The 23727-nt window shown below is 47.6% G+C and overlaps 2 protein-coding genes across 4 annotated transcripts in view; both read right to left on the bottom strand.

The window, feature by feature from the left end:
- LOC123771323 (microtubule-associated tumor suppressor 1 homolog) overlaps positions 1-23727 on the bottom strand; it is a 358321-nt gene that overhangs the window by 294034 nt on the left and 40560 nt on the right. The window contains exon 3 of one of the 3 annotated variants that reach the window (XM_069305205.1): positions 12176-12346. The exons of the other annotated variants lie outside the window; for them this stretch is intronic. Coding sequence (XP_069161306.1) covers positions 12176-12346 — 171 coding nt within the window. The remainder of the gene's footprint in view (positions 1-12175; positions 12347-23727) is intronic. 3 annotated transcript variants of the gene reach the window in all.
- LOC138352571 (U1 small nuclear ribonucleoprotein 70 kDa-like) overlaps positions 21525-23727 on the bottom strand; it is a 9104-nt gene continuing 6901 nt past the window's right edge. The window contains exon 4 of the mRNA XM_069305060.1: positions 21525-21646. Coding sequence (XP_069161161.1) covers positions 21525-21646 — 122 coding nt within the window. The remainder of the gene's footprint in view (positions 21647-23727) is intronic.

Below are 23727 nucleotides of genomic sequence, written 5' to 3'. Positions count from 1 at the left end.
TGAAGAAGTCATGTGGTTATCTCGTCCTGATGTTAGTGGACTTACTGCTATGAACAGGACCAGCATTGTCAAAGTTCTGCACCTGGCCCAACTTCGTGGACAACCAGTAGTAGTTGGCGCCCGTGACACAACACTTCTGAGACATCACACAGTCTCATGTTTCTACCTTTCTCACGAACATCACTTCATCAGATATCACTCATTCCTAGACAGACTCACACACATTTGGAAGTTGTTAAGCGGGATATCATTCACATGAAGACTCTGGCACACAGTTGGTTCCTGGGTTATCCTGCTCCTTATATGATAGCAACGAAGCCAGAGAGAGAGAGAGAGAGAGAGAGAGAGAGAGAGAGAAAGAGAGAGAGAAAGAGAGAGAGAGAGAGAGAGAGAGAGAGAGAGAGAGAGAGAGAGAGAGAGAGAGAGAGAGAGAGAGAGAGAGAGAGAGAGAGAGAGAGAGAGAGAGAGACAGAGAGAGAGAGACAGAGAGATAAAGAGAGGAAATAAGGTAGGCTCATCACTCGTTATCCTAAACTAAGCCAGGATAACGAGTGATGATTGTATTACACCAACTAAACGACCCCCCCCCCATCCCCCCTAACCCCCCCCCCCAGGTCCCCCCTCCCCCCCCTCCCCCCTCCCACAACCACCACCACCTTCTCTACCAAATTAATAAATAACCCTAAAACACACCGGTACACGTATTACCTAGACATTCCAAAGGTACATAAATCAGCAGATACGACCCCATTCCACCAAGGGTGTCAGTAAACCAAAGGCAAAACTTTAAGACCTGCTCCCACTGACACCAGATATTACGTAGGACGTAAAGTGGGCGTTTAGGAGCATATTTTGTTTTAGGGCTAAACACTAACGATCGAACTACCACTGACTTCTGTAACAAGCCAAGGGGGCGGGGGGCCAGATTCACGAAGCAGTTACGCAAGTACTTACGAACCTGGGGCCAGATTCAGGAAGCAGTTACGCAAGTACTTACGAACCTGGGGCCAGATTCAGGAAGCAGTTACGCAAGCACTTACGAACCTGGGGCCAGATTCACGAAGCAGTTACGCAAGTATTTACGAACCTGGGGCCAGATTCACGAACCACTTATGAACCTGGGGCCAGATTCACGAAGCAGTTACGCAAGCACTTACGAACCTGGGGCCAGATTCACGAAGCAGTTACGCAAGCACTTACGAACCTGGGGCCAGATTCACGAAGCAGTTACGCAAGTACTTACGAACCTGGGGCCAGATTTACGAAGCAGTTACGCAAGTATTTACGAACCTGGGGCCAGATTCACGAAGCAGTTACGCAAGTATTTACGAACCTGGGGCCAGATTCACGAAGCAGTTACGCAAGTACTTACGAACCTGGGGCCAGATTCAGGAAGCAGTTACGCAAGTACTTATGAACCTGGGGCCAGATTCACGAAGCAGTTACTCAAGCACTTACGAACCTGGGGCCAGATTCACGAAGCAGTTACGCAAGCACTTACGAACCTGGGGCCAGATTCACGAAGCAGTTACGCAAGCACTTACGAACCTGGGGCCAGATTCACGAAGCAGTTACGCAAGTACTTACGAACCTGGGGCCAGATTCACGAAGCAGTTACGCAAGTACTTACGAACCTGGGGCCAGATTCACGAAGCAGTTACGCAAGTACTTACGAACCTGGGGCCAGATTCACGAAGCAGTTACGCAAGCACTTACGAACCTGGGGCCAGATTCAGGAAGCAGTTACGCAAGTACTTACGAACCTGGGGCCAGATTCACGAAGCAGTTACGCAAGCACTTACGAACCTGGGGCCAGATTCACGAAGCAGTTAGGCAAGTACTTCCGAACCTGGGGCCAGATTCACGAAGCAGTTACGCAAGTACTTCCGAACCTGGGGCCAGATTCACGAAGCAGTTACGCAAGCACTGACGAACGTGTACATCTTTCCTCAATCTTTGACGGCTTTGGTTACATTTATTAAACAGTTTACAAGCATGAAAACTTGCCAATCAACTGTTGTTATTGTTATAAACAGCCTCCTGGTGCTTCGGAGCTCATTAACTGTTTAATAATTGTAAACAAAGCCGCCAAAGATTGAGAAAAGATGGGCAGGTTCGTAAGTGCTTGCGTAACAGCTTCGTGAATCTGGCCCCAGGTTCGTAAGCACTTGCGTAACTGCTTCGTGAATCTGGCCCCAGGTTCGTAAGCACTTGCGTAACTGCTTCGTGAATCTGGCCCCAGGTTCGTAAGCACTTGCGTAACTGCTTCGTGAATCTGGCCCCAGGTTCGTAAGCACTTGCGTAACTGCTTCGTGAATTTGGCCCCAGGTTCGTAAGCACTTGCGTAACTGCTTCGTGAATCTGGCCCCAGGTTCGTAAGCACTTGCGTAACTGCTTCGTGAATCTGGCCCCAGGTTCGTAAGCACTTGCGTAACTGCTTCGTGAATCTGGCCCCAGGTTCGTAAGTACTTGCGTAACTGCTTCGTGAATCTGGCCCCAGGTTCGTAAGCACTTGCGTAACTGCTTCGTGAATCTGGCCCCAGGTTCGTAAGTACTTGCGTAACTGCTTCGTGAATCTGGCCCCAGGTTCGTAAGTACTTGCGTAACTGCTTCGTGAATCTGGCTTCAGGTCTAGCGATGCCGCAGGATTTAGACCAACGACCCTAACCTTCCCTAACTACCCAACTGCTGGTATAGAGGCTGGTAATTATAGCAACCTAGGCCGCCGCCCCCCCTCTGGCTATCCCCCCCCCCTATCTTAGCCATGGTACATCACCTAGTACCCAGTTGATGTACCCATGCTCAACTATAGCATGACCAGTGCCTGGAGTGCCAGGAGTGCCTCGCCACAGTCATGGTAGACCATGCCCAGTGCCAGGAGTGCCTCTCCTGCCTCGCCACAGTCATGGTAGACCATGCCCAGTGCCTGGAGTGCCTCGCCACAGTCATGGAAGACCATGACCAGTGCCAGGAGTGCCAGGAGTGCCGCGCCTCAGGGCTGCACCAATCAATAACCTGTGCGCCAGGTTTCAGGGTCTGTAACTCACACGGGCTGTTGGGTGCTCTTTAAAAATCCCCTGCACTGGGAACCAATTGTTTCTGTATCCTCACTGGTGTATACATGGAGCATACTTGGCATATAGGTGGAGCTGTAAGCATACCTGGAGTATACTTAGAGAGGGTTCAGAGTTCCACTTGTCAGGAACATTCTCTATTCTCCAGTTTATAAATATAAAATAAAACTGTCTAAAGCCCATATCTCAAAGACAAAAATATGCAACAGTTGAATCTAAATAAACGAGACCTCCCATTTGGCAGGTTAAAAATACACCTGTTTTTTTTATAGCAAGAGTAATCCTGTATATGGTAATTATTTACCCAGGGCTTGGAGGCCAGGGGAGTGGGTGGGGGGTTAGGGGGGACACTCACCTGAGCGCTACCCTTCATCACCTGAACTGGCACCTGTGTAAAGCCCTAGGTGGGGGGCGGGGGAGGGGAACAGTCACCTAGGGACAACCTTCAGATAACTGAGTAGAAGAACATTAGGATTGTGAAACCTTAGCTTACATCTCCTCCTTAGGATACTGTGACGATAATCTCTTTCAAGAGAGATTGAGCCTGCTCTTCCCTATATCATGCACGTCATTTTACAAGTACAAGATACTATATTGAAGATACGTCCACCAGTATCGCCAAACGTTTTGCCCAGGAAGCAAAGCGTACCTTGCACCACCCGACACGCCGGCTCCGCCCGTCGTCAACGAGCAAACTACCCATTCTCCGCCTGCCTGCTCCTGATTGGCTGGTGTATCGCCGACAACACCTGCACCTGCACTCACGCCCCCTACCTGAGTCGACGTCTGGGCCAGCTCACGCCATACTCCTCCGAATATCTCTGTGCTCTTAGAAGTTGACATCTCTCTCTGGTAGACTAAGCCCTGGCTGTCGTGTACTAAGGGAGGTGGCAGCTTTAGCCAGTATTCTCAGCACCTGATTATCATTATTATTGTCTTGCAATTCATTTTATTTTAGAGTAAATTTCACATTCATTAATTATTCATGTTGTTTTGTTTGTTGACTTGTTTTGAATTTTACGTAAGCCAAGGGATTGTCTTTGTTCATATCTTGTTTTCTAGAGTAATTAGAATTTCATTGTTTATATTTAGTGTTTTGTGTCTTCCCATTACCTTACCGCAGACAAACAGGCAAGCAGTCTCTTTTTTTTTCTGTAGGTGTGACAAGGCATTGCCACCTGCCATTGGAGGACTGCCGAACATCAACACTCCAACACTTTACCGTCACAATACACACACACACACACACACACACACACACACACACACACACACACACAGACACACACAGACACACACACACACACACACACTCACACACACACACACACACACACACACACACACACAGGTGTTGTAACAAGCTAACCACGAAAAACATATTACCCAATAAAGAGGAGAAAAACTATATTTTACTGAGGCAGGTATAGACTCTGGCAGGTATAGAGAGTAAAGGTCACAGAATACTGCAACAAACCCAACATTGCCCAACACAGTCTAACAGTGAGCAATTATGGCACCGTTCACCTTCCTCCACTGAGCTGGTATGGTGATGGTGATGGTGATGGTGAGGGTAATGGTGAGGGTGATGCTGATGGTGAGGGTGATGGTGATGGTGGTGGTGATGGTGATGGTGATGGTGAGGGTGATAGTGAGGGTGGTGGTGATGGTGATGGTGGTGGTGATGGTGATGGTGGTGGTGGTGGTGGTGGTGGTGGTGGTGGTGGTGGTGGTGGTGATGGTGACAGTGATGGTGATGGTCATGGTGACAGTGATGGTGGTGGTGATGGTGATGGTGGTGGTGATGGTGATGGTGACAGTGATGGTGAGGGTGATGGTGACAGTGATGGTGATGGTCATGGTGACAGTGATGGTGATGGTCATGGTGACAGTGATGGTGAGGGTGATGGTCATGGTGACAGTGATGGTGACAGTGATGGTGAGGGTGGTGGTGATGGTGACAGTGATGGTGATGGTCATGGTGACAGTGACAGTGATGGTGGTGGTGATGGTGATGGTGATGGTGACAGTGATGGTGATGGTGAGGGTGAGGGTGAGGGTGATAGTGACACCTGAACGTTCTAACGAGCGGGTCTGTTCCACACAGAACTAGAATTATTATATATATTAATAAAGCAATTTACCATAACAGATGATCAGTATCAATTGTGAAGCAGGTGACATTAAAAAATATGAAAAAACACATCAAAATACACAATTAACACATCAAAATACACAATTAACACATCAAAATACACAATTAACACATCAAAATACACAATTAACACATCAAAATACACAATTAACACATCAAAATACATAATAAATATGTAAATTACACCATAAACATGTCAAAATACATAACAAACACACTAGAACACAGTAAGAACACACACACCAGACACGTCAAGGTGTATCAGTGTGTCTACATTCACTATTTTGTTCATACTGTTCTCTACATTCTGTTTGGCCACATGAAGAATACTATGAAAGGGGTGTTCTTCATTTGTTCTTGTGGGATAACGGGTGTTCTCAAGTGTTACGAAATGTGTTCATTTTCGCAATGCATAGTCCTGGGTCGGTTTTTTGTGGTCCTGAGCCGGACCAATGGAGATCAGGACATCAGAGAGAGGGAATCAGAACAGGACTGAGACGTGTCCGTTAGATAAGGGGTTTAAGGGGGGGTTGGGGGGGGGGGTTGTTAGTGTCACTGTTAATAGAGGGTGTAGGAGAAGAGGCGTTTATGGGTTCCCTTTAGGCCTATAGTGGTCAAGAGGGGAGCCCAGACCCCCCTGCCCCCCCACCCCCTCGTCATCTCCAGGGGTATCTAGAGACATCGGTCGTCTGATTGGTGTATATATCTAATGGCTTAAGGTCACGCTTAATGGCTTAAGGTCACGCTTAATGGCTTAAGGTCACGCTTAATGGCTTAAGGTCACGCTTAATGGCTTGAGGTCACAGTTAATGGCTTAAGGTCACAGTTAATGGCTTGAGGTCACAGTTAATGGCTTAAGGTCACAGTTAATGGCTTGAGGTCACAGTTAATGGCTTAAGGTCACAGTTAATGGCTTAAGGTCACAGTTAATGGCTTAAGGTCACGCTTAATGGCTTGAGGTCATGGTTAATGGCTTGAGGTCACGCTTAATGGCTTAAGGTCACGCTTAATGGCTTAAGGTCACGCTTAATGGCTTAAGGTCACGCTTAATGGCTTAAGGCCACGCTTAATGGCTTGAGGTCACAGTTAATGGCTTAAGGTCACAGTTAATGGCTTGAGGTCACAGTTAATGGCTTAAGGTCACAGTTAATGGCTTAAGGTCACAGTTAATGGCTTAAGGTCACGCTTAATGGCTTGAGGTCACGGTTAATGGCTTGAGGTCACGCTTAATGGCTTAAGGTCACGCTTAATGGCTTAAGGTCACGCTTAATGGCTTAAGGTCACGCTTAATGGCCTAAGGTCACAGTTAATGGCTTAAGGTCATGCTTAATGACCTAAGGTCACGGTTAATGGCTTAAGGTCACGCTTAATGGCCTAAGGTCACGGTTAATGGCTTAAGGTCACGCTTAATGGCTTAAGGTCACGGTTAATGGCTTAAGGTCACGCTTAATGGCCTAAGGTCACGCTTAATGGCTTAAGGTCACGGTTAATGGCTTAAGGTCACGCTTAATGGCTTAAAGTCACGGTTAATGGCTTAAGGTCACGCTTAATGGCCTAAGGTCACGGTTAATGGCTTAAGGTCACGCTTAATGGCCTAAGGTCACGGTTAATGGCTTAAGGTCACGCTTAATGGCTTAAGGTCACGGTTAATGGCTTAAGGTCACGCTTAATGGCCTAAGGTCACGGTTAATGGCTTAAGGTCACGCTTAATGGCTTAAGGTCACGGTTAATGGCTTAAGGTCACGCTTAATGGCCTAAGGTCACGGTTAATGGCTTAAGGTCACGCTTAATGGCCTAAGGTCACGGTTAATGGCTTAAGGTCACGCTTAATGGCTTAAGGTCACGGTTAATGGCTTAAGGTCACGCTTAATGGCCTAAGGTCACGGTTAATGGCTTAAGGTCACGCTTAATGGCTTAAGGTCACGGTTAATGGCTTAAGGTCACGCTTAATGGCCTAAGGTCACGGTTAATGGCTTAAGGTCACGCTTAATGGCTTAAGGTCACGGTTAATGGCTTAAGGTCACGCTTAATGGCCTAAGGTCACGGTTAATGGCTTAAGGTCACGCTTAATGGCTTAAGGTCACGGTTAATGGCTTAAGGTCACGCTTAATGGCCTAAGGTCACGGTTAATGGCTTAAGGTCACGGTTAATGGCTTAAGGTCACGCTTAATGGCCTAAGGTCACGGTTAATGGCTTAAGGTCACGCTTAATGGCCTAAGGTCACGGTTAATGGCTTAAGGTCACGCTTAATGGCTTAAGGTCACGGTTAATGGCTTAAGGTCACGCTTAATGGCCTAAGGTCACGGTTAATGGCTTAAGGTCACGCTTAATAGCTTAAGGTCACGCTTAATGGCTTAAGGTCACGCTTAATGGCTTAAGGTCACGGTTAATGGCTTAAGGTCACGGTTAATGGCTTAAGGTCACAGTTAATGGCTTAAGGTCACGCTTAATGGCTTAAGGTCACAGTTAATGGCTTAAGGTCACGGTTAATGGCTTAAGGTCACAGTTAATGGCTTAAGGTCACGGTTAATGGCTTAAGGTCACGGTTAATGGCTTAAGGTCACGGTTAATGGCTTAAGGTCACAGTTAATGGCTTAAGGTCACGGTTAATGGCTTAAGGTCACAGTTAATGGCTTAAGGTCACGGTTAATGGCTTAAGGTCACGCTTAATGGCTTAAGGTCACGGTTAATGGCTTAAGGTCACGGTTAATGGCTTAAGGTCACGCTTAATGGCTTAAGGTCACGGTTAATGGCTTAAGGTCACGGTTAATGGCTTAAGGTCACGGTTAATGGCTTAAGGTCACGGTTAATGGCTTAAGGTCACGGTTAATGGCTTAAGGTCACGCTTAATGGCTTAAGGTCACAATACTAAAAGTGATTGAATTATCGTAAATAAATGTTCATTTTGAACAATTGTAATTTGTGTATAATGTATTTGTTGCTGTTGCATAGAAGTCTATGTTGCTGTTTACAATTTCTTTGTTTTTCTTTGTTAAACTACTTCATTTGCATTCATGAATGGTGGCTCGCTGCTAAACAATTTGTGTGTTCATTGTATGTTTCTAAGTGATCAAAATGTTCTGTAATAATTTGTATTATATGACCTCAATTAGTTGTGGTGTGAGGCCCTCATGACAGCCGAAATGTGGCCCATATGGCCCTCTGGGGACCCTCAGTTGTGGTGTGTGACCCTCATGACACCACAAATGTGGCCCCTATGGCTCTCTGGGGACGCTCAGTTGTGATGTGTGGCCCTCATGACAACACAAATGTGGCCCATATGGCCCTCAGTTGTGATGTGTGGCCCTCATGACACCACAAATGTGGCCCATATGGCCCTCTGGGGACCCTCAGTTGTGGCGTGTGGCCCTCATGACACCACAAATGTGGCCAATATGGCCCTCTGGGGACCCTCAGTTGTGGTGTGTGGCCCTCATGACAACACAAATGTGGCCAATATGGCCCTCTGGGGGCTCTCAGTTTGACATGCCTGGCCCGTACTACTGTACAAGGTTCTGCTAGATTACGTAGTTCACAGGATGGTCGGGGTTGAACCAGTCGTTGGACTGGGGGAGCTGTTTGGCTGACTATCAGTGGGACATTTCTGACTCCAAGACAACAGGAGCTGTCTTTTGGTATGTGTACGAGTCCCTTCTGCACATGCTGGGCATTAGGGCATCTGCTGTGTTCATTCTGGTAAGTGCGAGGCTCCATTGCAATATTTTTTTTAATTTATGTAGGCCTGTAATTGCCTGTGGTCGTAATAATATATATTTTTTTTTTTTGAGATATATAGAAGAGTTGTTACATTCTTGTAGAGCCACTAGTACGCGTAGCGTTTCGGGCAAGTCCCTGGAATACGATCCCCGCCGCGAAGAATCGTTTTTTCATCCAAGTACACATTTTACTGTTGCGTTAAACAGAGGCTACAGTTAAGGAATTGCGCCCAGTAAATCCTCCCCGGCCAGGATACGAACCCATGACATAGCGCTCGCGGAACGCCAGGCGAGTGTCTTACCACTACACCACGGAAACTGTTAAATCGTTATATCGTTGTCTTATGTCGTTGGGATGTGTCGCTGCTGCGTGATTCAGTTCTTATGTGTAATTTCTTGGTTATGTGTTCTTAGCTCTGCTTGCTTGTTTGTTTGTGATGTGTGGAGTAACGGCCCGCGTGTTTGGATGGGTCCTGCACTTTATACTGTGTATGTCGGGAGCCGGTCGGCCGAGCGGACAGCACGCTGGACTTGTGATCCTGGGTTCGATCCCAGGCGCCGGTGAGAAACAATGGTCAGAGTTTCTTTCACCCTATGCTCATGTTACCTAGCAGTAAAATAGGTACCTGGGTGTTAGTCAGCTGTCACGGGCTGCTTCCTGGGGGTGGAGGCCTGGTCGAGGACCGGGCCGCGGGGACACTAAAAAGTCCCGAAATCATCTCAAGATAACCTCAAGATACCTTGTTTCTATGCTGTCTAGAAACAGTTAAGTGATCATTATTGTTTAAGTGGTAATTATTGCTGTGTTGTTGATGCTATAAATATGTTTCTACCAGGTTAGGTTAGGTTAGGTTAGGTTAGGTTAGGTTAGTTAATATGTTAATATGTTTCTACCGGGTTAGGTTAGGTTAGGTTAGGTTAGGTTAGGTTAGGTTAGGTTAGTTAATATGTTAATATGTTTCTACCGGGTTGGTGTGTGATGTGTAACGACATATATGTGTTGTAGCTCAAGTTTTGATTTGACTGATTTCCTGTAATGTAATTATGCATGTCTTTAATATTGTATTTCGTGCTACTGTATTGAGTTACAGTTGTGTTTCTTATTTGAATTCTGTATTCGAGTGCTGCTGGTGTATTGTTGAACATTGTATATATTGGATTCGCCTTTCGACCGTCAGAGGGAGTGGTCATGTCTGCTGAGCTCTGCAGTCTTTCTTTATCAGCCAGGTGTTGTGAGCGGTCGTTGGTCTTAGGTGGGCAGGAAATTCTCATAAAGGTTCAAAACGTTATAAAAAAAACGTTAATTGAAAGTTTCCTCTTCTAACCTTTCCGAGTAAGCTGGACGACTCAAACAGAAAACGGGACAGTACGTCACTTTTGTGAGTCGATTTCATATCAAATTACGCCCACTTTTGGCCATAGCGCGCATACGAAGTTATTTTTAAGAGGACGGGTTGGGTGGTGATGTTTGCGGGGGCCTCCGCCCGTGTGGGCTTGCGTGACGGGGGAGCCCTTACCATCCTGTAAAGCGGTCGTTAATGGCTGGCCTCGAATTCTCCGGCATTCTGGACAACCCAGCTGTGGTGGTAGCATTGTTTGATGTTATGCGTGTTGCTGTGGCCGAGGTCGGTGGTGAGCGGATCATATCTACCCACCGCGGACGTCTTCACAGATTTTATCCAGCGTTTTGACCGGTGCTCCCTCACGTTGCTTGGGCATGCTGGGACTGGCCATATCAGATCGTAGTGGAACAACAACGTATGTGAGTGTCCACGGTGCGCCCTTTGAGTGTCCGGACGACCTGAAAAGACGTTATTTTGGACAGTTTGGGCGTGTGTTGAACATCCGTATGAATGTGATTTCTTCTGGCTATCTAAAAGGCACACCAAATGGGGCAGGAGGCTCACCATGGGACTTACAGCTGCCGGCCCGTCCTCTGTAATGCTGATGGGGCTCTACGTCTGGGTTTTCTATGCTGGTCAGCCCCGTATGTGTTCCCGGTGCTGCTTGTCGGGGCACCTGGCTGCAGTGTGCCGTGCTGGCATAGTGGAACGTGTGAATCTCCTCAGGGAGGAGGATTTCAACTCTTTAGTGGTCCCGGAGGATTCTGCATGTGCCGCTGCGGGTGTGGGTGCTCCCCCACGTGGAGGAGTACGGGTGTTGCGTGTTCTCTGAGGATGACGTTCCTGGAGGTTCCTGTGGTGCCTGTCCTCCCTGTACAGGGTGTTGGGGCCTCGTTGCCTCCTCCTGTAAACCCACGCCTCACGCTGCTGGTTCTGCGAGGTGGGGGGTTGTTGCCCCCGCTGCGGGTAGCGGTGAGGGGGCGAGCTTTGGTCATCGTATTGAGGAAGGACAAAGTGAAAAGGGACACCGTGAGGAAGCACCCTGTGAAGACGGTCCCCCCGTGCTGCCGCACAACGTTGTGAAGGTATATACTAGCTACAGGATCTGGAGGCGGAACACTTCATATTACGGGCTCACCATAGACCGTGCTGCATGGACATTTCGATCTGAGTAGCTAAATCTGAAACATAATTCGTCTCATCCTTAAGGGCTATTCATACCCGTGCCACCTCTAGGGCGGCTTAATCTTAATCAATGGAGGCGGAGTGGGCGGAAGGTTTAACGTGTGATCTTACCGGTTTCTTAAAGTTTTCTTCCTCGTGAGTGGTGGTGTGTGCGATGCGCTGTTCTTTAGTTTTGCTTACTTGTCCCCACTGGTTTTTAGTCTTGTTTTAATAACTTAATAACATTATATTTAATAACATAACATAAAGGTCTTCTACTCCGCCGTTATATAGAGGGGACTGAGGTTGCATGAGTATAAGACATATCGTTATACAGCAATAACTAAGAGGTGACACACAATGACATGACAGGTGACAAACATTAACATGACAGGTGACACACTCAATCTTGTGACAAATGACAGGGAATGACATGCCAGGGGTGATATAAGCAATAATGTGACAGAGGTGACAAGAACTATGACAAAGGTGACATAATCAGTTACATGACAGAGGTGACACAAGCAGCATGACAGAGGTAACACAAACAGCATGACAGAGGTGACATAGGTGACGCAAGCAGCATGACACAGGTGACATAGGTGACGCAAGCAGCATGATAGAGGTAACACAAGCAGCATGACAGAGGTGACACAAGCAGCATAACAAAGGTGCCATAGGCGCAACAGGAGGAGGAAAGCCCATCCCGAAAGTCGTACTTACAGAGGGAAGTGATGGAGCCTGAGTGGGCGGGGCCAGAGACATGCAGGGCCCTGATTGGCAGCCGCGACGACACACGTGACAGATTTGAGGCGTGTGATTGGTCAGAGGAACTGACGTCACTGGGACATGGGGACACAGGGCGGGACGAGGTGGATCCCAGCTTGTCCACATCTACAAATCACAAACATGGTCACGGGTCAAACACAGACATAAACAATGAACAGGGTCAAGGGTCAAACAGAGACAAACAAGGGAGTATATAATGATACAGTTAACAGCCATTAACCCAGCTCTAAAAGCTATCAGGTGATTAACCTCATTCACAGCTTGTTGGCCAATTAACACGGTGCTAGAGAAGATGAGGGGGCCAGATTCACGAAGTAGTTACGTAAGCACTTACGAACCTGGGGCCAGATCCACGAAGCACTTACGAACCTGGGGCCAGATCCACGAAGCACTTACGAACCTGGCTGGGGCCAGATCCACGAAGCACTTACGAACCTGGGGCCAGATCCACGGAGCACTTACGAACCTGGGGCCAGATTCACGAAGCAGTTACGCTTACGGAAAAACTTACGAACCTGGGGCCAGATCCACGAAGCAGTTACGTAAGCACTTACGAACCTGGTGCCAGATCCACGAAGCAGTTACGTAAGCACTTACGAACCTGGGGCCAGATCCACGAAGCAGTTACGCAAGCACTTACGAACCTGCCCATCTTTTCTCAATCTTTGGCGGCGTTGTTTACAGTTATTAAAGAGTTAATGAGCTCCGAAGCACCAGGAGGCTGTTTATAACAATAACAACAGTTGATTGGCAAGTTTTCATGCTTGTAAACTGTTTAATAAATGTAACCAAAGCCGTCAAAGATTGAGGAAAGATGTACACGTTCGTAAGTGCTTGCGTAACTGCTTCGGGAATCTGGCCCCAGGGCCTAACACGAAGCCTGTACATCTTAATCATAGTCAATTAGGTTACATTTATTACAACACTTTATGAGCTCCGAAGAAGACTTACGAGATTCTTATAACAATTATATTCGTCGGTTGACCAATCAGTTGAATAGTTCCCAAACTTATAAACTCTTTAATTCAGACTTAAGCCACCATAAGTGACGAAAGATGTACAGGCTTCGTCAATGGACAAGTTAATGCTTGGTGAATACTGGCCCTTTCTCAGGAGGAGCCTTAAAGCCAGGTCATGCCACCTAAATCAGATGCAAGAAAGACCTGGGTAAATACTGGTTTGGAAAACACGAGTGGTGATGTATGGAACAAATTCACGGGTAGCATAGACAGTTGGGTGTTTCAAGCGTAGGTTAGACATATGAATGAGTTTGGGTGGACATAAATGGCAAATTTTAGATGGAATGTAAGTATTGTAGACCATAAAAAGTCCACATTTTGTACTATAGGTTATCTTGAGATGATTTCGGGGCTTTTTAGTGTCTCCGCGGCCCGGTCCTCGACCAGGCCTCCACCCCCAGGAAGCAGCCCGTGACAGCTGACTAACACCCAGGTAACTATTTTACTGCTAGGTAACAGGGGCATAGGGTGAAAGAAACTCTGCCCATTGTTTCTCGCCGGCGCCTGGGATCGAACCCAGGACCACAGGATCACAAGTCCAGCGTGCTGTCCGCTCGGCCAACCGGATCCCCACCATAGGTAGTTTAAAGGGCTACACAAAACTACAACCTAACCAGTCTTAGGCTTAAATATGTCATCCTAGGCCTAGCATACACTTAGACTTAACTGAATATATATATATATATATATATATATATATATATATATATATATATATATATATATATATATATATATATATATGTCGTACCTAGTAGCCAGAACGCACTTCTCGGTCTACTATGCAAGTCCCGATTTGCCTAATAAGCCAAGTTTTCATGAATTAATGTTTTTTCGACCACCTAACCTACCTAACCTAACCTAACCTATTTTTTTTCGGCTACCTAACCTAACCTAACCTATAAAGATAGGTTAGGTTAGGTTAGGTAGGGTTGGTTAGGTTCGGTCATATATCTACGTCAATTTTAACTCCAATAAAAAAAAAATGACCTCATACATAATGAAATGAGCAGCTTTATCATTTCATAAGAATAAAATTAGAGAAAATATATTAATTCAGGAAAACTTGGCTTATTAGGCAAAATGGGCCTTGCATAGTAAGCTGAGAAGTGCGTTCTGGCTACTAGGTACGACATATATATATATATATATATATATATATATATATATATATATATATATATGTCGTACCTAATAGCCAGAACGCACTTCTCAGCCTACTATTCGAGGCCCGATTTGCCTAATAAGCCAAGTTTTCATGAATTAATGTTTTTTCGTCTACCTAACCTACCTAACCTAACCTAACCTAGCTTTTTTTGGCTACCTAACCTAACCTTACCTATAAATATAGGTTAGGTTAGGTTAGGTAGGGTTGGTTAGGTTCGGTCATATATCTACGTTAATTTTAACTCCAATAAAAAAAATTGACCTCATACATAGAGAAAAGGGTTGCTTTATCATTTCATAAGAAAAAAATTATAGTAAATATATTAATTCAGGAAAACTTGGCTTATTAGGCAAATCGGGCCTTGAATAGTAGGCTGAGAAGTGAGTTCTGGCTACTAGGTACGACATATATATATATATATATATTATACTATACAATAGGCCTATGAAAAGTTAGGTTAGGTTATTCCATTCTTTCTTTGGCTCTGGACAAAGTCAATAATGCAAAAAGATTTTTTTTAAACAATCTAAATTTCATATACGCCGCCCACAGTTGCCATAGGTACTATGGCAATATGGTACTATAGGACCCACAGTTGCCATAGGTACTATAGTGGTACTGTGGCAATATTGTACTATAGGACCCACAGTTGCCATAGGTACTATAGTGGTACTGTGGCAATATGGTACTATAGGACCCACAGTTGCCATAGGTACTATAGTGGTACTGTGGCAATATTGTACTATAGGACCCACAGTTGCCACAGGTACTATAGTGGTACTGTGGCAATATGATACTATAGGACCCACAGTTGCCATAGGTACTATCATCGTATGGAGACTATAGGCTGATATATGTAGTCCCCAAACACATGTCCCACTACACTACACATTCGTCTGGGAACTTCCCGGACGCAGGTTCGAATCCTCGTCACGGCCCTTTGTGGATTTGTTCATTTGTTCGCAAGTTCCAGCCTAATCACTCAAGTCTACTAACAAGCAATATATATGCCAGTCCAGCCAGACCCCATCGTTAAGTCCAATCATGGCCCGCGCAGGAATATCCCTGAAAAAAAAGCCAATCAGGCCAGGCAAGCCGCGAACCACATAGTTCGGACGGCATTGTTTCACTCCAGGCCAACAGCTGAATGGTTGTTGCAACCCGTTCTCGCACTTTCTTACAGTCAATATTGACTTATTAAATACGTCCATATGTGACATACTAATTTATTGTGAATATTTTAGTTTACCTTGAAAAGCTTCATAGAAAACACCGACCTCACCTAACCTTCTTAGTATGTTAAGATAAGCATCTTATTGCTTCGTAATTACAATTATTACTTAACGTATACCTATAATACGTTAAGTAATAATTGTAATTAAGAAGCAATAAGATGCTTATCTTAACATACTAAGAAGGTTAGGTAAGGTCGGTGTTTTCTATGAAGCTTTTCAAGGTAAACTAAAATATTCACAATAAATTAGTATGTCACATATGGACGTATTTAATAAGTCAATATTGACTATACGAAAGTGTGAGAACGGGTTGGTTCGTTACACTGTGACGTCATGTAGTGTATTGTTACACCAACCATGGGAACACCGGACTGTGTATGTGTATAACCCGTATGGTCCTCTCTTATCGGTGGCCTTATCGTTCCCTTATCTTCGGTAGCCCTTGTAGCGGGGATGGATATATTCATCCCTAATACCAAGCTACTCCAAATGTTCCTACAATCTTCCTAACCTATACTAAGCCACTCCAAATGTTCCTACACCCTTCCTAACCTATACTAAGCCACTCCAAATGTTCCTACACCCTCCCTAACCTATACTAAGCCACTCCAAATGTTCCTACACCCTTCCTAACCTATACTAAGCCACTCCAAATGTCCCTACACCCTTCCTAACCTATACTAAGCCACTCCAAATGTTCCTACACCCTTCCTAACCTATACTAAGCCACTCCAAATGTTCCTACACCCTCCCTAACCTATACTAAGCCACTCCAAATGTTCCTACACCCTTCCTAACCTATACTAAGCCACTCCAAATGTTCCTACACCCTTCCTAACCTATACTAAGCCACTCCAAATGCTCCTACACCCTTCCTAACCTATACTAAGCCACTCCAAATGCTCCTACACCCTTCCTAACCTATACTAAGCCACTCCAAATGTCCCTACACCCTTCCTAACCTATACTAAGCCACTCCAAATGTTCCTACACCCTTCCTAACCTATACTAAGCCACTCCAAATGTTCCTACACCCTCCCTAACCTACACCAAGCCAACCCACACCTCCGTATACCCTCCCTAACCTACACTAAGCCACTCCAAATGCTCCTACACCCTTCCTAACCTATACTAAGCCACTCCAAATGTTCCTACACCCTCCCTAACCTACACCAAGCCAACCCACACCTCCCTATACCCTCCCTAACCTACACTAAGCCACTCCAAATGCTCCTACACTCTTCCTAACCTATACTAAGCCACTCCAAATGTCCCTACACCCTTCCTAACCTATACTAAGCCACTCCAAATGTCCCTACACCCTTCCTAACCTATACTAAGCCACTCCAAATGTCCCTACACCCTTCCTAACTTATACTAAGCCACTCCAAATGTTCCTACACCCTTCCTAACCTATACTAAGCCACTCCAAATGTCCCTACACCCTTCCTAACCTATACTATGCCACTCCAAATGTCCCTACACCCTTCCTAACCTATACTAAGCCACTCCAAATGTCCCTACACCCTCCCTAACCTATACTAAGCCACTCCAAATGTTCCTACACCCTCTCTAACCTACACAAAGCCATTCCACACCCTCCCTACACTCTCCCTAACACGAAAAGGGAAGAACAATCCCCTATTGTAACTCCCCTCCAAAAAAAAGTCTTCAGAACACATTTCATCAGAATCATCATCAGAGAAGAACATGCCAGTGAACGTGAACAGGTGAACATGTCAGACAACGTCAACAGATGAACAAGTAATTTAAAGATAATGTTCACTGTGAGCCGAGAGGGGAACAAACCTAATTTGTTCTCTGTACCACGAGAACAAATATTGAAGCAACACAATAAAAGTCTACTCGTGTTCCTGAGCCCAGAATTCACCCAACCACTTTGGGCTGGACGGTAGAGCGACGGCCTCACTTCCTGCAGGTCGGCGTTCAATCCCCAGTCGTCCAACTGGTTGGGGCACCATTACTTCCCCCCCGTCCCATCCCAAATCCTTATCCTAACCCCTTTCCCAGTGCTATATAGTCGTAATGGCTTGGCGCTTTCCCCCCCTGATAGTTCCCTTCCCTTGACCCAGAATGAATCATTTATGTAACTAAATTACGAAATACATATTTACTTAATCATGGCGGCTTTGTTCACATATATTGAACAGCTGACGGGCTTGGAAACTTCACAACCCCAATTACACACAGAGATCACAATAGCCTGATGCATCAAATGAACAAATCCACAAGGGCCGTGATGAGGATTCGAACCTGCGTCCGAGACGATCCCAGACGCTGCCTTAATCTTAATGGTTTGTGTCTCGGAGAGGCTGCAGGGTCCAAGTAAGGGCAGTAGAACTTCTGGTTGCAATTCTTTTGACCATGTCGTAGCTCAGTCGATTAAGGCAGCGTCTGGGATGATCTCGGACGCAGGTTCGAATCCTCGTCACGACCCTTGTGGATTTGTTCACAACCCCCTAAGGTTATTATTGTTATAAACAACTTTGTAGCACTATGCCAACATTGTATATAAAGATTCGCTACCTGGAACAAAGTTCCAAGTAGCACGGGCTATGGTGAGCCCGTATTTTATACCAACAGCTGTGAACTGTGTTTACCTGCTTGATACCTGGTTGATGGGGTTCTGGGAGTTCTTCTACTGCCCAAGCCCGGCCCGAGGCCAGGCTTGACTTGTGAGAGTTTGGTCCACCAGGCTGTTGCTTGGAGCGGCCCGCAGGCCCACATATACCTGGTTGATGGGGTTCTGGGAGTTCTTCTACTGCCCAAGCCCGGCCCGAGGCCAGGCTTGACTTGTGAGAGCTTGGTCCACCAGGCTGTTGCTTGGAGCGGCCCGCAGGCCCACATATACCTGGTTGATGGGGTTCTGGGAGTTCTTCTACTCCCCAAGCCCGGCCCGAGGCCAGGCTTGACTTGTGAGAGTTTGGTCCACCAGGCTGTTGCTTGGAGCGGCCCGCAGGTCCACATATACCTGGTTGATGGGGTTCTGGGAGTTCTTCTACTGCCCAAGCCCGGCCCGAGGCCAGGCTTGACTTGTGAGAGTTTGGTCCACCAGGCTGTTGCTTGGAGCGGCCCGCAGGCCCACATATACCTGGTTGATGGGGTTCTGGGAGTTCTTCTACTGCCCAAGCCCGGCCCGAGGCCAGGCTTGACTTGTGAGAGTTTGGTCCACCAGGCTGTTGCTTGGAGCGGCCCGCAGGCCCACATATACCTGGTTGATGGGAATCTGGGAGTTCTTCTACTGCCCAAGCCCGGCCCGAGGCCAGGCTTGACTTGTGAGAGCTTGGTCCACCAGGCTGTTGCTTGGAGCGGCCCGCAGGCCCACATATACCTGGTTGATGGGGTTCTGGGAGTTCTTCTACTGCCCAAGCCCGGCCCGAGGCCAGGCTTGACTTGTGAGAGTTTGGTCCACCAGGCTGTTGCTTGGAGCGGCCCGCAGGCCCACATATACCTGGTTGATGGGGTTCTGGGAGTTCTTCTACTGCCCAAGCCCGGCCCGAGGCCAGGCTTGACTTGTGAGAGTTTGGTCCACCAGGCTGTTGCTTGGAGCGGCCCGCAGGCCCACATATACCTGGTTGATGGGGTTCTGGGAGTTCTTCTACTGCCCAAGCCCGGCCCGAGGCCAGGCTTGACTTGTGAGAGTTTGGTCCACCAGGCTGTTGCTTGGAGCGGCCCGCAGGCCCACATATACCTGGTTGATGGGGTTCTGGGAGTTCTTCTACTGCCCAAGCCCGGCCCGAGGCCAGGCTTGACTTGTGAGAGTTTGGTCCACCAGGCTGTTGCTTGGAGCGGCCCGCAGGCCCACATATACCTGGTTGATGGGGTTCTGGGAGTTCTTCTACTGCCCAAGCCCGGCCCGAGGCCAGGCTTGACTTGTGAGAGTTTGGTCCACCAGGCTGTTGCTTGGAGCGGCCCGCAGGCCCACATATACCTGGTTGATGGGGTTCTGGGAGTTCTTCTACTGCCCAAGCCCGGCCCGAGGCCAGGCTTGACTTGTGAGAGTTTGGTCCACCAGGCTGTTGCTTGGAGCGGCCCGCAGGCCCACATATACCTGGTTGATGGGGTTCTGGGAGTTCTTCTACTGCCCAAGCCCGGCCCGAGGCCAGGCTTGACTTGTGAGAGTTTGGTCCACCAGGCTGTTGCTTGGAGCGGCCCGCAGGCCCACATACCCACCACCCGGCCGGCTGGTTATATGTGTCACATGACAAACCGCTGGCACGGATGTCCTCAATTAAGAAACACCTACGCTTTCACACCACCATTTCACTAACACGTCCGCTATGTATTCATGTGACAAACTCCACAAAACGCTTCCGCTGCCCCGCAAGAGACAATTTCTCCCGTGTGACAACCAACTTTCACATTTAAATTACCATGCATGACGTGGCTTGTTGAAAATATCCTTGTGAAGGGCAATGGTATTAGGGAGGAGCCAGGGTAGGGAAGGGAACTATGAGGAGGAAGCACTAAACCATTACGATAACATAGCACTTGGAAGGGGTCAGGATATCACGATTTGGGATGGCGACGTTTCGGTCCGTCCTGGACCATTCTCAAGTCGATTGTCGACTTGAGAATGGTCCAGGACGCACCGAAACGTCGTCGTCCCTTCACCTTCTAGTGTGTGGTCTGGTCAACATACTTCAGCCACGTTATTGTGACTCCTCGCCTGCATTTGGGATGGGATTGGGGGGGAAGGAATGGTGTCCAAGCACTTGGAATGTCGGGGATTGAACGCCGATCTAGCAGCATAGCTTAGACTCTCAACAGTGAGCTGGGATGGTGGACACCTACGGTGTGTAGGCAGCCTACCATGGCCCGACCATACAGGCTACCATCCCAATGTCCTCATAAGGTTTCCCAAACGGCAAAAAAAACGGTCAAGTTAAAGTAGTCTCTCCTAATCAACCAGAGGACCCAAAACAGAAAACGGGACAGTACGTAATTTCATCAACCGCTTCCATTTTCTTGTACGACGATTAGTTTGGCCTTATAGAACGCCAAGGAACGAAAAGCGACGTTCTTTGTAAGAGGACAGGTTGGTACCCACTCCGGTTGGTAACCTGAGAGAGGTTATCGCAGGTTATCGCGTTATCGCCTATATCATCCGTGGGTTATCACCGACTCATATAACTAGGCGAGTACTATATATATTTCCCCTTTCCCAACTCATCCCTTCGCCTGTGTCTCTCCATCCTCTTTACTCAAAAAAAAAACTGACCACAATGTTTATTTTTTCTCTTTTTTTTTATACAACGTTGTAAGAACGTTGTAACTGTGGGTATACCCGGAGCCGGTCGGCCGAGCGGACAGCACGCTGGACTTGTGATCCTGTGGTCCTGGGTTCGATCCCAGGCGCCGGCTAGAAACAATGGGGCAAAGTTTCTTTCACCCTATGCCCCCTGTTACCTAGCAGTAAAATAGGTACCTGGGTGTTAGTCAGCTGTCACGGGCTGCTTCCTGGGGAGAGTGGAGGCCTGGTCGAGGACCGGGCCGCGGGGACACTAATAAAGCCCCGAAATCATCTCAAGATAACCATCTCAAGATAACCACCCCCCCCACCGTACCAGAACTCAATCATCGCACGGATTTACAACCACTCACACGACCCAGAAAATGAAATCTATCCATGTTGCAGCTAGATATGTTCCATGATTCCAAGATTGCAATGACAAAAAAAAGGAATATTGATAACATTGATAACTACATCATTTAGTGGAAAAGTTGCGAGTTTATTTTCTTGTGGGTAAATGTAGGGGGGGGGGCGGGGGGGGTTGTTAGGTAGCATTGTAGAGGTAGTTAGGTAATTGCCAATTGGGTGGGGAGAGAATTGGCCCCCATCAGGTCCACACTTTTGTGTTATCTAATTGGCTGCTTCCTTGGGAATGTTCTTGCTTGTCAGCACTGAGTGAGACGTCATAAGGGTGAGAGTCACTGTCCGTCTTGAGTGCACTTGAGTGCTCTATACGGCAGAGAAGAGCGTGAGAAGCGAAACATGTTATCTTGGTATATCACACACCACTCACCCCCTCACAGAATACACGCACCCAACTCCCCACCACCCCACCACCCATCCCAAACCCTTATCCTATATCCTAACCCTTTCCACGGGCTATATAGTCGTAATGGCTTGGCACTTTCCCCCTGATTTCCTCCCCCCCCCCTCCCCCCCCCACACACACTCTAAAGATCAATGATCCCAACAAATTCATATATCAGCTGTCACCTTAAGGATTGTAAAGTAGCCATAGACAGCATGCCCATGCACTCTGCACCAGGACTTAATTGGCTCCTGCAAGTCTATATGCATCCAAAAAAACAAAAAAAAAAGCAAAAAAAAGCTGTTTAACATGCGTTAAACAGCTTTTTCGAGGCGGATGTTTAGCCTACATACTGATGTTATCCCTGATGTTATCCCTGTTATCACTTAAAACAACATACAACGCTCCACTCCACAAAGATAACACATTATAACAATGTTTGGAAGAGTGCTAATAAGTAAGATCACTAATCACATGGAGGGAGGGATTATCAGGGGAGAAAGCACCAAGCCATCACGACTATATAGCACTGGGAAGGGGCCAGGATAAGGATATAGAATGGGATCGGGGGGCAAAGGAATGGTGCCCAACCACTTTGGACGGTCGGGCCTATCACAGCTGCTAGCCCACTAAGCTATGGCCTTAGATATCTTAGAAGACGAGCAAAACTCTTATTCCCAGATGTCAAGAAAACGATAGACAGGTTATTAAGAGTTATTAAATCTTAAAGAGTTATTAACCACTTAATCACAGGTGATTAAGATTCTTTTACGATCACAAGTTTGAGTTACATCCCATGAGTTATATCACATATGTTACATATTCCAGTATCCAGTTGGACCGTTTCCTACAAGAAGTGCCGGACCAACCGGACTGTAGTGGATATGTGGACCTGCGGGCCGCTGCAAGCAACAGTCTGGTGGACCAAGTTATCACAAGTCAAGCCTGGCCTCGGGCCGGGCTTGGGGGAGTAGAACAACTCCCAGAACCCCATCAAGCAGGTATATGTGGGCCTGCGGGCCGCTCCAAGCAACAGCCTGGTGGACCAAACTCTCACAAGTCAAGCCTGGCCTCGGGCCAGGCTTGGGCAGTAGAAGAACTCCCAGAATCCCATCAACCAGGTATATGTGGGCCTGCGGGCCGCTCCAAGCAACAGCCTGGTGGACCAAACTCTCACAAGTCAAGCCTGGCCTCGGGCCGGGCTTGGGCAGTAGAACAACTCCCAGAACCCCATCAAGCAGGTATATGTGGGCCTGCGGGCCGCTCCAAGCAACAGCCTGGTGGACCAAACTCTCACAAGTCAAGCCTGGCCTCGGGCCGGGCTTGGGGAGTAGAAGAACTCCCAGAACCCCATCAACCAGGTATATGTGGGCCTGCGGGCCGCTCCAAGCAACAGCCTGGTGGACCAAACTCTCACAAGTCAAGCCTGGCCTCGGGCCGGGCTTGGGCAGTAGAAGAACTCCCAGAACCCCATCAACCAGGTATATGTGAGCCTGCGGGCCGCTCCAAGCAACAGCCTGGTGGACCAAACTCTCACAAGTCAAGCCTGGCCTCGGACCGGGCTTGGGCAGTAGAAGAACTCCCAGAACCCCATCAACCAGGTATATGTGGGCCTGCGGGCCGCTCCAAGCAACAGCCTGGTGGACCAAACTCTCACAAGTCAAGCCTGGCCTCGGGCCGGGCTTGGGCAGTAGAAGAACTCCCAGAACCCCATCAACCAGGTATATGTGGGCCTGCGGGCCGCTCCAAGCAACAGCCTGGTGGACCAAACTCTCACAAGTCAAGCCTGGCCTCGGGCCGGGCTTGGGCAGTAGAAGAACTCCCAGAACCCCATCAACCAGGTATATGTGGGCCTGCGGGCCGCTCCAAGCAACAGCCTGGTGGACCAAACTCTCACAAGTCAAGCCTGGCCTCGGACCGGGCTTGGGCAGTAGAAGAACTCCCAGAACCCCATCAACCAGGTATATGTGGGCCTGCGGGCCGCTCCAAGCAACAGCCTGGT

Source organism: Procambarus clarkii, chromosome 54 (genome assembly GCF_040958095.1).
Source record: "Procambarus clarkii isolate CNS0578487 chromosome 54, FALCON_Pclarkii_2.0, whole genome shotgun sequence".
NCBI classification, from domain to species: domain Eukaryota; kingdom Metazoa; phylum Arthropoda; class Malacostraca; order Decapoda; family Cambaridae; genus Procambarus; species Procambarus clarkii.
Note: the sequence above shows the minus strand (reverse complement) of the source record. Positions and strands in the feature narration are given on the sequence as shown.